Below are 13,272 nucleotides of genomic sequence, written 5' to 3'. Positions count from 1 at the left end.
TCTCCTGTTCAGGTAGTTATACATTCATAATATTACTACATATACATCCTTTTTGTAACACTGTTCCTTTACGTAGGTGGATCCTTTGTCTGGGATGGGATCCCTCAACTTGGGTGGCACAGCCCCATCTCACACTCAGAGCATGCAAGGTTTCCCCACCTCATTAAGTTCAGCATTTAGTAACCCCCAGTCTCCTGCAAAGGCGTTCCCACCACTGTCCAGTGCCAACCCAAGTACCCCATTTGGTGGTATTGGCAGTCTGTCATCACAGCTTCCTGGCATGGATTCTGGTACAATGCTTTTTATTTTTAAACCTTTCCAAAACTTTCACCTTCTTGGCCATTAAAAATATGTATATACATTGAATCTTACTTTCCTTTGCTAGGTCCTCTGGGCTCAGGCATTGGCTCTGGCATAGGCTCCAGTTTGGGGATGCCAACTGTTGGCACTGATCCCTTCAGTACCAGAAAGATGAGCACACCAGGCCTGAATCCACCAACGTTTCAGCAGAGTACGGTCAAGGCCTGTAAGTGGAGGTAGTCGTGGTGTGACTGAGAGCCTGCCCAGCGCTGCTCACGATTGCATTTTCTCACAAATTAAATCTTTTCATGAAAAATGACAAATCAGGTTCTCAAGAAATCTCAGTAGTTGTAGATTTTGTGAGGAAATGCAGGTCAGTCTTCCATTCACGTCTGCTTTTGCTGACAACCTCACTTAACTTTGTGCACATGCAATGCATGATAATGTTAAATTTGTTGATACTTTTTGATCACGGCGGTCTGATTTTGTTTTGTGTTCTGTTCAGCTGACCTTTCTCAGGTGTGGCCTGAGGCAAACCAGCACTTTAGTAAGGAAATAGACGATGAAGCAAATAGCTACTTCCAGCGCATCTACAACCACCCACCTCACCCTACTATGTCTGTGGATGAGGTATGTATATATTTATTTTTTTATATAAGAAGAAAAAATAGTTGACATTCATGAGTTATGTCTTAACAGGTGTTGGAGATGTTGCAAAGATTCAAAGATTCAACCGTCAAACGAGAACGAGAAGTGTTCAATTGTATGCTACGTAATTTGTTTGAGGAATACCGCTTCTTCCCGCAGTACCCAGACAAGGAATTACACATAACTGCTTGTCTTTTTGGTGGCATTATTGAGAAGGGGCTGGTCACTTACATGGCCCTGGGGTTGGCACTGCGATATGTTCTTGAAGCCTTAAGGAAACCTTTTGGATCAAAAATGTATTATTTTGGAATTGCAGCTTTAGATCGGTTCAAAAACAGGTAAGAATATTACTTCAGATGTAACTTTGAACTGGATTTTCATACTAATGAGAGAACATTTGCAGATTAAAGGACTATCCTCAATATTGTCAACATCTAGCATCTATTGCACACTTCTTGCAATTCCCCCATCATTTACAAGAGGTATCAAATTTTCAGTTTATTGATTTGACACATAATTAGTCTCAAGTTATTTACATGATTTACTTATACAATTAGTAATTATGCTTTTGTCTTTTTCATATCCTGTGTGTGCAGTATATCGAGTATGGTCAACAGTCACGGGACCCTCCAGTGAAGATGCAGGGCTCCATCACGACTCCTGGCAGTTTGGCCCTCGCCCAGGTGCAAGCGCAGACTCAGCCCCAACCACCTGGGGCCCCCAAAGTTCCTCAACCTGGCCAAACTAGCACACTGGTTACTACTACCACCACTACCACCACAGTAGCCAAGACCACAACCATCACAAGACCAACGCCTAGCAGCTTCAAAAAAGATGTTCCTGTAAGTTCTGCACACACTTGACATGCATGTTCTATGTGTTCTTGCTTGGCTTATAGCGTATTCTTTTCTTTTCAGCCCTCCATAAACACTACAAACATTGACACCCTCCTTGTGGCCACTGACCAGAATGAAAGGATTGTAGAACCTCCAGAGAATATACAGGAAAAGATTGCATTTATTTTCAACAACCTTTCACAGTCGAACATGACCCAAAAGGTGAGCACTAAACATATGGAAACAGAATTCTGCTCAATAAACACTGAAGTGACTTATTTCAATTCTGCGCATTTCAGGTTGAGGAGTTAAAGGAGACGGTAAAGGAAGAGTTTATGCCCTGGGTTTCACAGTATCTGGTGATGAAGCGGGTCAGTATTGAGCCCAATTTTCACAGCCTTTACTCAAACTTTCTTGACACACTGAAGAACCCAGAGTTTGTGAAGATGGTTCTTACTGAAACCTATCGGAATATAAAGGTAAAGATCGCCATTTCTGTAATTCGTCTTATAAAACATACAATGCCATACATCATCACTTTTTCTATTTTTGTCAGGTTCTTTTGACTTCTGATAAGGCAGCGGCCAATTTTTCAGACCGCTCACTGCTCAAGAACTTGGGTCACTGGCTAGGAATGATTACGTTGGCCAAAAACAAACCCATACTCTATACTGTAAGTAGTCTTTTTTTTTTTTTGTCTTTTCCCCCCCTGTTGTTTCCTCCCTTGAAATATTCCTTCCACTCCAGGATTTGGAACTAAAATCTCTTCTACTGGAAGCCTATGTGAAAGGCCAACAGGAGTTGCTTTATGTGGTTCCATTTGTGGCTAAAGTTTTGGAATCCAGTCTTAGAAGTATGGTAAGCAGGATGAATACATTTTAATACAACTTTTGGGCTGAGTAAAAGCACCATCTAAATGTCAAGTGTAAATGTTTGTGTATTGTAGGTTTTTAGGCCCCAAAATCCCTGGACCATGGCCATCATGAATGTGCTTGCTGAGCTGCACCAGGAACATGATCTCAAGGTTGGTTTATATTAGAACTGTTTTCTTGTTTCGCATTGATTTGTCAACACTTTTTTCCCTAATCTGCAGCTAAACCTCAAATTTGAAATTGAAGTTCTGTGTAAGAATCTGTCATTAGACATCAATGATCTAAAGCCAGGAAACTTGCTGAAAGATAAAGACAAACTAAAGAATTTGGAGGAACAACTTTCTGCACCAAAGAAGGAGGCAAAACCTCCAGAGGAGCTGCTCCCTGTATCAAGCACAGGTGAGTCAACTTAAAATGTTTTTATTAGTAAAAACTAGTAAACTAGTCCTAATAATTGTATCAAATTTTGTGATCCACAGGGGACTTTGTTCCATTTGCAGCGCCACCCTCAACCCCAGCTGCCACCACCACACCCTGCACAACCACGGGGCCTCCAACACCGCAGTTCAGTTACCATGACATCAATGTGTATGCTTTGGCTGGCTTGTCCCCACACATAAACATAAATGCCAATGTAAGTGGAATACCTCCTAATATGTTAATGCATGGCATTAAAGTATTGATGTATTTATTGTTGTTATACATGTCCAGATTCCCCTCTTACAAGCCCACCCTCAGCTCAAGCAGTGTGTTCGTCAGTCAGTCGAACGCGCTGTCCAGGAGTTGGTTCATCCCGTGGTTGATAGGTCCATCAAAATAGCCATGACAACCTGTGAGCAGATCATCAGGAAGGATTTTGCCTTGGATTCTGAGGAGTCCCGCATGCGTGTAGCCGCTCACCACATGATGAGAAACCTGACTGCAGGCATGGCCATGATAACCTGCCGCGAGCCTTTGCTCATGAGCATTGCAACCAACCTAAAGAACAACTTTGCTGCTGGACTCAGGGCAAGTAGAAAAAAATCTGCAAAAAGCAGGACTACACTAAAGACTGCTACTTATCATTAAGTCTCTATTTTTCAGGCACCAACCCCTCAACAGAGAGAAATGATGGAAGAAGCTGCTGCAAGGATTGCTCAGGACAACTGTGAACTAGCCTGTTGCTTCATTCAAAAAACCGCTGTGGAGAAAGCTGGCCCTGAGATGGACAAGAGACTAGCCACGGTAGGAAATAAATGAAAACATCACTTCTTGAACGTAGAATTGCATCCAAACTTTTTACTTGTACCCAAACATTTCTACGGTTGTAAGCAACGCTAACATTTGTGGCGGCTTTTCAGGAGTTTGAGCTAAGGAAACATGCGCGCCAAGAAGGGCGGCGCTACTGTGATCCTGTTGTTTTAACCTACCAGGCTGAACGCATGCCTGAACAGATCAGACTCAAGGTAGTTAGTTATCACACCATTATTTCATCGTGATTGCAAGTAATTTGATAAATAAACAGAACTTTGTCTTATGTAGGTTGGTGGAGTGGATCCCAAACAACTGGCTGTTTATGAAGAGTTTGCCAGGAATGTTCCAGGTTTCTTACCCAGTAATGATCTCTCTCAGCCCACTGGCTTCTTGGCTCAGCCAATGAAGGTTTGTGTTTAATTATTCTAGTTCATACTCTACATAGGGGATATTCCTTTCTAAGCAAGATTTTTTTCCAACAAACTGGGCTTTCAAATGCCTAATTCAATTACACCAAGTGTCTAATCAGAATTGGCACTGTTTTGGGGTGTTCATGGTTTAAGCAGTATTAACCCACTCAAAGTTGTATTTAGAGTGATTCATGCAGTCATCTTTATTCTACTGCATTCCTCTCCAAAAATGCCTCCCATTTCCCCTACACTCTATATACTTCATTCTCAGATCTTTAAATGGTGACACACATAGGAGCAGGATATATTTTTTAAAATTCTTATGTAAATTTGAGAACAATATGTTACACAAATACTTTTAAAAAAACACAATTTTGTTGGTGTGAATCTAAAAAAAATCTTTCAATTTAACAATCTCCGATAAGCACTATTAGTGATGCTGATATATTCACCTTAGTATGTATCCTCTAATCATTTCACTCAAAAGCGTGCCTCATGCACTAGTTTCCTCCATCAAACCAAAACATGCACAGAATCCTCCAGCTCTTCTATTCTAAGCTGGATTTTGGGATAAGCCTGGACTTGTTAAGCGACGAATAGAATACCTCCATAGTATTTGCATCGCTGTACCTTTTATACTGCATTATAAAGTTTGTGTGTTTTTTGTTTTTTTCAGCAACAGGCATGGGCTACAGACGATGTTGCTCAAATCTATGATAAGTGCATGGCAGATTTGGAGCAGCATCTTCATGCCATCCCTCCAGCACTCGCTATGAACCCATTAACTCAGGCACTGCGCAGCTTGCTTGAGGCTGTAGCGTTGGCAAGAAACTCAAGAGATGGCATTGCTGCACTTGGCCTCCTTCAGAAGGTATACCTTTGACTTTTTCTGTAAAGATCATAAACAATTTATCATGTGAAGCATTGGGACTTATCCAATTCCATGCTGCAGGCTGTGGAGGGACTTTTAGACGCTACCAGTGGTGCAGACGCTGATTTATTGCTGCGCTACAGAGAGTGCCACCTGCTCGTGCTTAAGGCCCTGCAGGACGGACGTGCTTATGGACCACAGTGGTGCAACAAGCAGATCACCAGGTAACAAAGGCTCAGTGCTTTATGCCACTCCCTTATATGAAGCCTTTAAACCTGTCTGGCTTCTGTTCACAGGTGTCTTATTGAATGCAGAGATGAGTACAAGTACAATGTAGAAGCAGTTGAACTTCTGATAAGAAACCATCTTGTGAATATGCAACAGTATGACTTACATCTGGCACAGGTGCCATCTCTTTTTCATCTATCACCCTTTTTCCTTTGTTGTTTATCACCAAATATTGACAAATGCCCCTTTTTCAGTCAATGGAGAATGGAATGCACTACATGGCAGTTGCTTTTGCAATGCAGTTGGTGAAGCTGCTGCTGGTAGATGAACGTAGTGTGAGCCATGTCACAGAGGCTGACCTCTTCCACACCATCGAGACTTTAATGAGGATTTGTGCGCACTCACGGGCCAATGCACCTGAAGGGTAAAGAGTGACTTTTTTGGGGGGTTTAGCAAACGTCTTATCTATTATCATATTTTCTTTGTCAGACTTCCACAGCTGATGGATGTCGTTCGATCTAACTATGAAGCAATGATTGATCGAGCCCACGGTGGACCAAACTTCATGATGCACTCTGGGATTTCCCAGGCTTCAGAGTACGATGATCCCCCAGGCCTGAGGGAGAAAGCAGAGTACCTACTGAGAGAGTGGGTTAATTTGTACCACTCAGCTGCTGCTGGGCGGGACAGTACCAAAGCCTTTTCTGCATTTGTTGGCCAGGTAGCTAATCTAACCCTTTTTTTTTTTTTTAATAGAAGCTGAATAGTGAAAACTTTAGTAAGCATTTTGTCTTTTTACAGATGCACCAGCAGGGTATCCTGAAGACTGATGACTTGATCACAAGGTTCTTCCGGCTGTGTACCGAAATGTGTGTTGAGATAAGCTACCGGGCACAGGCTGAACAGCAGCACAACCCAGCAGCCAGTGCAGCAATCATCCGTGCAAAGTGTTACCATAACCTGGATGCATTTGTGCGGCTCATAGCTCTTCTGGTCAAACACTCTGGAGAAGCAACAAACACCGTTACTAAAATCAACCTCCTCAACAAGGTATGGAAATGGAATTAAAGGGTAACTGGGAAAAATACATGCACTAACTGCTTATTATGTCTCCAGGTGCTAGGAATTGTCGTTGGAGTGTTGATCCAGGACCATGATGTGCGTCAGACTGAATTCCAGCAGCTGCCATACCACCGCATTTTCATCATGCTGCTGCTGGAGCTCAATGCTCCTGAACATGTGTTAGAGACCATCAACTTTCAAACACTGACTGCCTTCTGGTAAGTATTCTTTGGCGTCTGCTGGGCTACTGTGTTAGATTTCCACTAATGTTCACTGTTCTTTGCAGCAATACTTTCCACATCTTGAGACCTACCAAAGCTCCAGGCTTTGTGTATGCCTGGCTGGAACTCATCTCCCATCGCATTTTTATTGCACGGATGCTTGCGCATACACCACAGCAGAAGGTATGTCAAACTGTGCAATGCATCGCTCTCCTCAGCTCATTTTAACATTTGCTTTGTGTGTGTTGCAGGGCTGGCCGATGTATGCACAGTTGCTGATTGATCTCTTCAAGTATTTGGCCCCATTCTTGAGAAATGTTGAGCTCAACAAACCTATGCAAATCCTGTACAAGGTGTGTTGGGCTTTAAAGACACTGGTGCTCTAATAGCATTCAGCGCTATTGTTCAAATCATGATGATGTACAATTGTCTTGTTTAGGGAACCCTTCGAGTCCTTCTGGTCCTGCTGCATGACTTCCCAGAGTTTCTGTGCGACTACCATTATGGCTTCTGTGATGTCATCCCACCCAACTGCATTCAACTCCGCAACCTCATACTCAGTGCCTTTCCACGCAACATGAGGCTCCCTGATCCTTTCACACCCAATCTCAAGGTCAGTACACACTCTTCAGATCGCCCTTTTTTGGTCTAGTAAGAAGTAAACTAAACTGTACTTTTCTGTGGCAGGTGGATATGCTGAGTGAGATCAATATTGCTCCTCGAATCCTCACCAACTTCACAGGCGTCATGCCTTCGCAGTTCAAGAAGGATTTGGATTCGTATTTGAAAACACGCTCACCAGTCACTTTCTTGTCTGAGCTGCGCAGCAACCTGCAGGTTAGTTAAGTTGATGGATATATCTTCCTCACGCATCTTAAAAAATAAGGTGCACAAAGTAGACCTGTCTACCTGTACACCAGATTTGTATTTTAACTGCAAATCACGGTGGCACGAGTTAATACTCCAGAAGTGAACACCGCTTCGTGCAGGTGTCCTATCGATGTGTGCGACCCCACATGAATGATTTCTCAAATTCATACTAGATGGTAGAATAATCGAGAGTGCATCATTTATTTGTATGTGGCACAATAGTGCATATCAGGAAAGGACTGCAAATTGGTGGCAGCACTCTCCCCTCACAGCAAGAAGGTCATGGTTTGACTCCCGAGCCAGGGATGGGCCTGGGCCTTAGCAACATAAAAGAATAGGTCAAATGCAAAAGACGCTTTGCCTATAGGGATAATGAGTATACCTTACTTTTTATTTTCCAGGTGTCCAATGAGCCAGGAAACCGCTACAACATCCAGTTGATAAATGCGTTGGTGTTGTATGTGGGCACTCAGGCGATTGCTCACATCCACAACAAGGGCAGCACTCCCTCCATGAGCACAATCACTCACTCTGCACACATGGACATCTTTCAGAACCTGGCTGTGGACCTGGATACAGAGGGTGAGATGGCATAATTTGCACAATAAAACAATTTAAACAAATCCCATCTTTTACTTATAATTGTAGTTTGGATTGTTAGTAAAACACCACCTTTTAACCAGAACCTTTTTCTTTTTTGCAGGCCGATACTTGTTCCTGAATGCAATTGCTAATCAGCTGCGCTACCCCAACAGCCACACTCACTATTTCAGCTGCACCATGCTTTATCTCTTCGCTGAAGCAAATACCGAAGCAATTCAGGAGCAAATTACCAGGTGCGACACTCTTTCGCGCTTTGTTGGTATAAAAAGCATTTGTTGAACAATGTGATTTTGTTCCTAGGGTTCTGCTTGAGAGGCTGATTGTGAACAGACCCCATCCATGGGGTCTTCTCATCACCTTCATTGAACTGATCAAGAACCCTGCCTTCAAGTTCTGGAGCCACGACTTTGTGCACTGTGCCCCTGAGATTGAAAAGTATGTGCTTCAACCGCACAAAGATTATTGACTGAAATAAATGAACATCTCCTAAAACACTGTCTGGATCTTTCAGGCTGTTCCAGTCAGTAGCCCAGTGCTGCATGGGACAGAAGCAGGCTCAGCAAGTGATGGAGGGAACTGGTGCCAGCTAGCCTGCGCCCCAGCCCGACTGTAGCCCTCGGGAGAGATGCAGCAGCCTTGGCCTATTCCTTACCACACACGTACACACCTGCCTCTTTACTGTTGGCATTGGATAAACTGCTCACCAGTCATTCAAACGGGGATGAGAGGACTACTGCGTGCCGATCTGAAGTTTTTTGTTTTTTTTCCTCGTGTATTCTGGGGCTGCTTGACATGTAGCACATTTGGACATGGTGTTTAATATACTTTTGATGCTTTGATGTAAATATTGGAAAAAGGGAGAACTGGAGAGTAGATCTGTGGAGACCATTAAACACGTTGACTACATGCAACCTGACATTCACTACCAAAGTCCTTGGTTTGCTCCCCTCCCACAAAGATCTTCTGACTTTTTGTTTGCATTCAGAGGCTGAACAGTAGATGATTGAAGTTTAAAAAGCTGCCTGCTACTTTTTATTTAAATCTTTTTTTTTTTTATCCCTGATTGAGACAGGAAGATGTGCTAGTCTCCTAAGAGGGTGGGGACTATTCCAGGTGTGTCATGTGTCGGTGAAGCATTTACTGCTGGGATGGCCTTTGAAAACGGCTCTAACCATCTCTTCCCTGGCATTGTAAAATTGTGCAAAAGTGAAAATGGTGGCATCGTATCTTGACAATTTGTACAAATATCCAAATTGAAGAACAATAGGACCAATACAGCCCATTTTGTAACATTTTGAATGTTTTGTAAATGTATTGGTCAATGTGTTGTATTTTGTAGTCCTTTCTAGTTTGCCTTTAGTTCTTGCTACTTAATTGCAGTATGCGTACATACAGGAAATAAAGCACTGCAAAACACAATGCAGTTTGATTAACTCTTATGACTCATCTGTGTAGTGTAACACCATCCAGTGCCTTTTGTTGAATAAGTGTTAACGTTTAAAAACTACAAGAACTACAATCACAACTGAACTTGTGATGCCAGAGTCTTAACCTGCAGATGGAAGCCATGTCTCATGTTTCGCTCAGAACCTCCAGAATTTGCCCCGAGCTGCAGAGGCTGCACTAGCACTGATTCATGATTGGTGCAGGAGCTGGGCTTTAGGTCGTGACCACTCGGAGCTGAGACCGTGCAAAGGTTTAAGTCGCCTGGATTTCAGCATTGAAACTCGTGAGGCTTGTTCTGTTTTTTTTGTTGCAATAATGGTGGAGAATCAAAACATGTAATTACAGCAACAACTTTCCAATGTTTTTGTTATTCTGGATTATAGTGATGCAGCAGGTTTTTTTTTTTTCAAAGTCTGATCTGAACACTTTTCTCATACCTGGGGCCACAGTTAGAATATGGAATTTACATATGGTTTCTTAAAGAGTACATTGTTGTTGCATTGGTTTTACAAATGTTTTATTTTTTAACAAAACTATTGCATTACACTGGAATGACACACTTGGCTGTGTTTATCCTCATGATTTATAACTCTTGACTTGCAGTTGAATTATTTGAATGTGGTAAAGTTTGAATATTATAAGCTACAGACGTAACAGCCGAACGTGGAACCTGAGGTCTTTAATGTCCTGTGTGGCAGACTGAACTAGTTAAGGATGGTTGTCTTGTCATTGATCATTTTACACATGTATGAATAATACAATTTCAGGTGCAAGTTTTTAAAATGTCATAAATGCAGGTATTTTAGTTGGGTATGAAAAGATAAAATATACTGAAAGATGGTAATAACGGTAACAAAAACGTACATGTGCCAGGTAAACTTTGACCATATGTAATTTTATTTGGATTTGTAGGTAGTTGGTGATTTACCGTGCTTCCAATCAGTTGGTGAGTTTACCGGTTTTCTGGTAAAATATACCTTTGGCCAGCATTGAAACCTTCCAATGGGGTGCTTTGCTGCTGGTGCTGTGGTTAATAGCATTACCATTTAAATGTTTACATTAGAGGCGTGACTATAGGTCCTCCCATGTGGCGGTTTATGGCAGCCCATCTTTCTTTAGTTTGGAATTGTGAATATTTGTGTTAAACCATTAACAATATTACAGAAGGCTAATGGCATTTTACATCAAAATAATAGTTTTCGTCAGCCAAAGATGGGAAACCAAAGTTACATGGCCAGTGTTTCCAAACCGGGGGTAAAGGGCAATCTTCGGGTCGAGCACTTAATAGTATTTGCAAATAACATGTTCTTGTAGTAAAAATACATTTTAAAGGACTTGGGGCATGTGGTACTTAACAAAGGTTGTGAATTGAGAGTTATGTATGTAAGGTTCTATGAATTACGGATGACCGCCAGTGGACGGTGCTTAGCACCTGGATATCTACATGTGTGCACAGCACATAGGTCGAGATTAAATACCAACAAATCATGTGGACGTGACCTGGGTGACGTCAGTACCACCCCATATATACCCGACGCACCCAGAGCTTCTTTCTTTCAAAATGCACTCGCAAAAAACTCGAGTGACAGGAAACTGGCGGTCATCCGGAATTCATAGAACCTTAGTTACATACGTAACTCTCGTTCTATTTCAAATAGGACGGTGCTTAGCACCTGGATGACTTAATACCAACAAGGTCACGAAGAGTCTGCTCTTACCTAGATTAATTGGAGCCGCAGGGAGCCACAGGGTGAGGAGCCGCCACATTTACTCTGTAGAAGCGGACGAAGGTACAGGAGGAAGCCCATGTAGCTGCAGCACAGATGTTATTCAGTGGAACACCCTTCAGCTCAGCCCAGAAGGTGGACACTCCTCTGGTAGAATGGCAAGTATCTTTGGGAGGCTGAAAAGCTCTAGATCGATACGTCTGAAGGATGGCGTCCACAACCCAATGTGAAAGCCTCTGGAGACAACAGCCTTTTTTGTGACCCCCATAACAAACACACAGGGCGTCCGTCTTGCGAAGCCCATTAATCACATTAATGTAATACCGCAGCATACGGACAGGACACAAAGGACTAACATCAGAGTCCCCAAGTTCAGACTCTGGAGGATAAACAGCTAGTGAAAGTGGCTGATTAACGTGAAAAGCAGAGACTCTTTTTGGTAAAAAAAAAAGATGGGTTAGGCCACAAGGTAACACCAGACAAATCAATTCCAGTGAATGCAATTGTCAGCGATTGACAAAGCATAGAGCTCTTGCCTTGCAGAGAAGATTGCAAGTAGAAACACTGCCTTCACTGACACCCATCTCAACTGAACCCTATCCAATGGTTCAAACGGTGGGGAACACAATCCTTCTAGGACTAATGGAAGATCCCAAGAAGGCACTTGAGTAAGCCTTGGAGGCCGCAGGCGAAGGGCACCCTTTAAAAACCGGCACACTAAGGAATGCGATCCCGCTGAACAATCATCAACCAAGGAATGGCGGTCTGAAATGGCCGCGACATAAACCATAATAGTCGAAACCGAAAGATTTTTCTCAAGAAATGTCTGAAGGTAGGTTAGTAGCACTGGGACAGACCACGAGTCCCACACCAACCAACAAACGTTTCCATCTGTTCTCATACAGCGCTCTCGTCAAGGCGGCACAAGCATTCAGGATTGTTTGGATAACTGCCTGGTCACAAGAAGTCAACACAGAGTCCTGCCCTTCAGTGGCCACAGGTACAGTTGAAGGCGCTCTGGGTGAGGATGCCATATGCTCCCTCCCAGCTGTGATAAGAGATCCTTCCTCTGAGGGAGAGACCACAGTTTCCCATTGAGAAGTTGCAGAAGCACAGGAAACCACAGTCGACAATGCGTTGTCGCACTCGAGGCAAATAGATCTACCTCCGCCATGCTGTGCATCCCCCAGATCCTGTACCACCACCGGGTTCAACCTCCACTCTCCCGGTTGTGGTTTCTGCCTCGAGAGAAACTCTGCAGTGCAATTCTGCATGCCTGGCAGATGAACTGCAAATGAGGCAGCGCCCACAGTGCCTCCACTAGTGAGTGAACGGATCAATAAAATATATTATAATATAAAAATATTTATTTTTGTAAGGCCCAAAATCACAACAACAGTTGCCTCTGAGGGCCACAGGGAGAAATTAATCAACAATGTCTGTGGTGGCGATGAAGTCAGACAACGTCTGTGGTGGTGATGGAGTCAGACAATGTCTGTGGCGGCGATGGAGTCAGACAATGTCTGTGGTGGCGAGGGACGATGTCCCAGGGTCCTCTGTCCTTAGACTCTCCTTCTCGGCCAGGAAAAACTACAAAAAAAACCTCTGGGAAAAAAAGCGTAGAAACCTGGAGGAGTTCCAGTGAAGGAGAGATCCGACTCTCACAGACGGACAGACGGACACGAGGGAGACTGGAGCTGGACCCACTGGAGCCACTCTTCAAGCAGATGAGGGACCGACTGAGTCGAGCTGGACCCTCTCTTCAGGCAGATGAGGGACCGACTGAGTCGAGCTGGACCCACTCTTCAGGCAGATGAGGGGCCGTCGGAGTCGAACTGGACCCACTCTTCAGGCAGATGAGGGACCGTCGGAGTCGAGCTGGACCCACTCTTCAGGATTCTATGGATCTTGTGCCCCCTTGATGATTTATAAGATAAGATAAGAT

The 13,272-nt window shown here is 43.4% G+C and overlaps 1 protein-coding gene across 1 annotated transcript; it reads left to right on the top strand.

The window, feature by feature from the left end:
• Nucleotides 1-65: 65 nt before the first annotated feature.
• On the top strand, nucleotides 66-9,560 carry LOC140375890 (CCR4-NOT transcription complex subunit 1-like). Its single transcript, XM_072461935.1, has 32 exons — nucleotides 66-290; nucleotides 386-511; nucleotides 806-930; nucleotides 1,000-1,286; nucleotides 1,352-1,430; nucleotides 1,545-1,790; nucleotides 1,866-2,006; nucleotides 2,084-2,263; nucleotides 2,341-2,457; nucleotides 2,532-2,642; nucleotides 2,731-2,808; nucleotides 2,878-3,055; nucleotides 3,136-3,290; nucleotides 3,368-3,664; nucleotides 3,740-3,880; nucleotides 3,997-4,101; nucleotides 4,178-4,297; nucleotides 4,976-5,170; nucleotides 5,252-5,394; nucleotides 5,467-5,575; nucleotides 5,653-5,822; nucleotides 5,888-6,119; nucleotides 6,200-6,448; nucleotides 6,515-6,678; nucleotides 6,747-6,864; nucleotides 6,933-7,034; nucleotides 7,121-7,294; nucleotides 7,369-7,518; nucleotides 7,953-8,133; nucleotides 8,255-8,387; nucleotides 8,455-8,589; nucleotides 8,666-9,560. Exons 1-32 carry the CDS (start codon nucleotides 95-97, stop codon nucleotides 8,742-8,744), a joined length of 5,016 nt encoding a protein of 1,671 aa, XP_072318036.1. The 5' UTR covers nucleotides 66-94; the 3' UTR covers nucleotides 8,745-9,560.
• Nucleotides 9,561-13,272: the final 3,712 nt, after the last annotated feature.

This window comes from Eucyclogobius newberryi, unplaced genomic scaffold (genome assembly GCF_026437365.1).
Source record: "Eucyclogobius newberryi isolate DKJ021-1_F unplaced genomic scaffold, fEucNew1.0.hap1 SCAF_347, whole genome shotgun sequence".
NCBI classification, from domain to species: Eukaryota; Metazoa; Chordata; class Actinopteri; order Gobiiformes; family Gobiidae; genus Eucyclogobius; species Eucyclogobius newberryi.
This window is presented reverse-complemented; position numbering and strand designations above follow the sequence as displayed.

What these genes read in the sequence shown, in the direction of transcription:
- LOC140375890 (XM_072461935.1), top strand. Translation starts at nt 95, where the DNA reads ATGGGATCCCTCAACTTGGGTGGCACAGCCCCATCTCACACTCAGAGC. An exon ending in TTTCTGCATTTGTTGGCCAG is followed by an intron (nt 6,120 to 6,199) that starts GTAGCTAATCTA and finishes GTCTTTTTACAG; the next exon opens with ATGCACCAGCAGGGTATCCT. An exon ending in ATTCAGGAGCAAATTACCAG is followed by an intron (nt 8,388 to 8,454) that starts GTGCGACACTCT and finishes TTTTGTTCCTAG; the next exon opens with GGTTCTGCTTGAGAGGCTGA.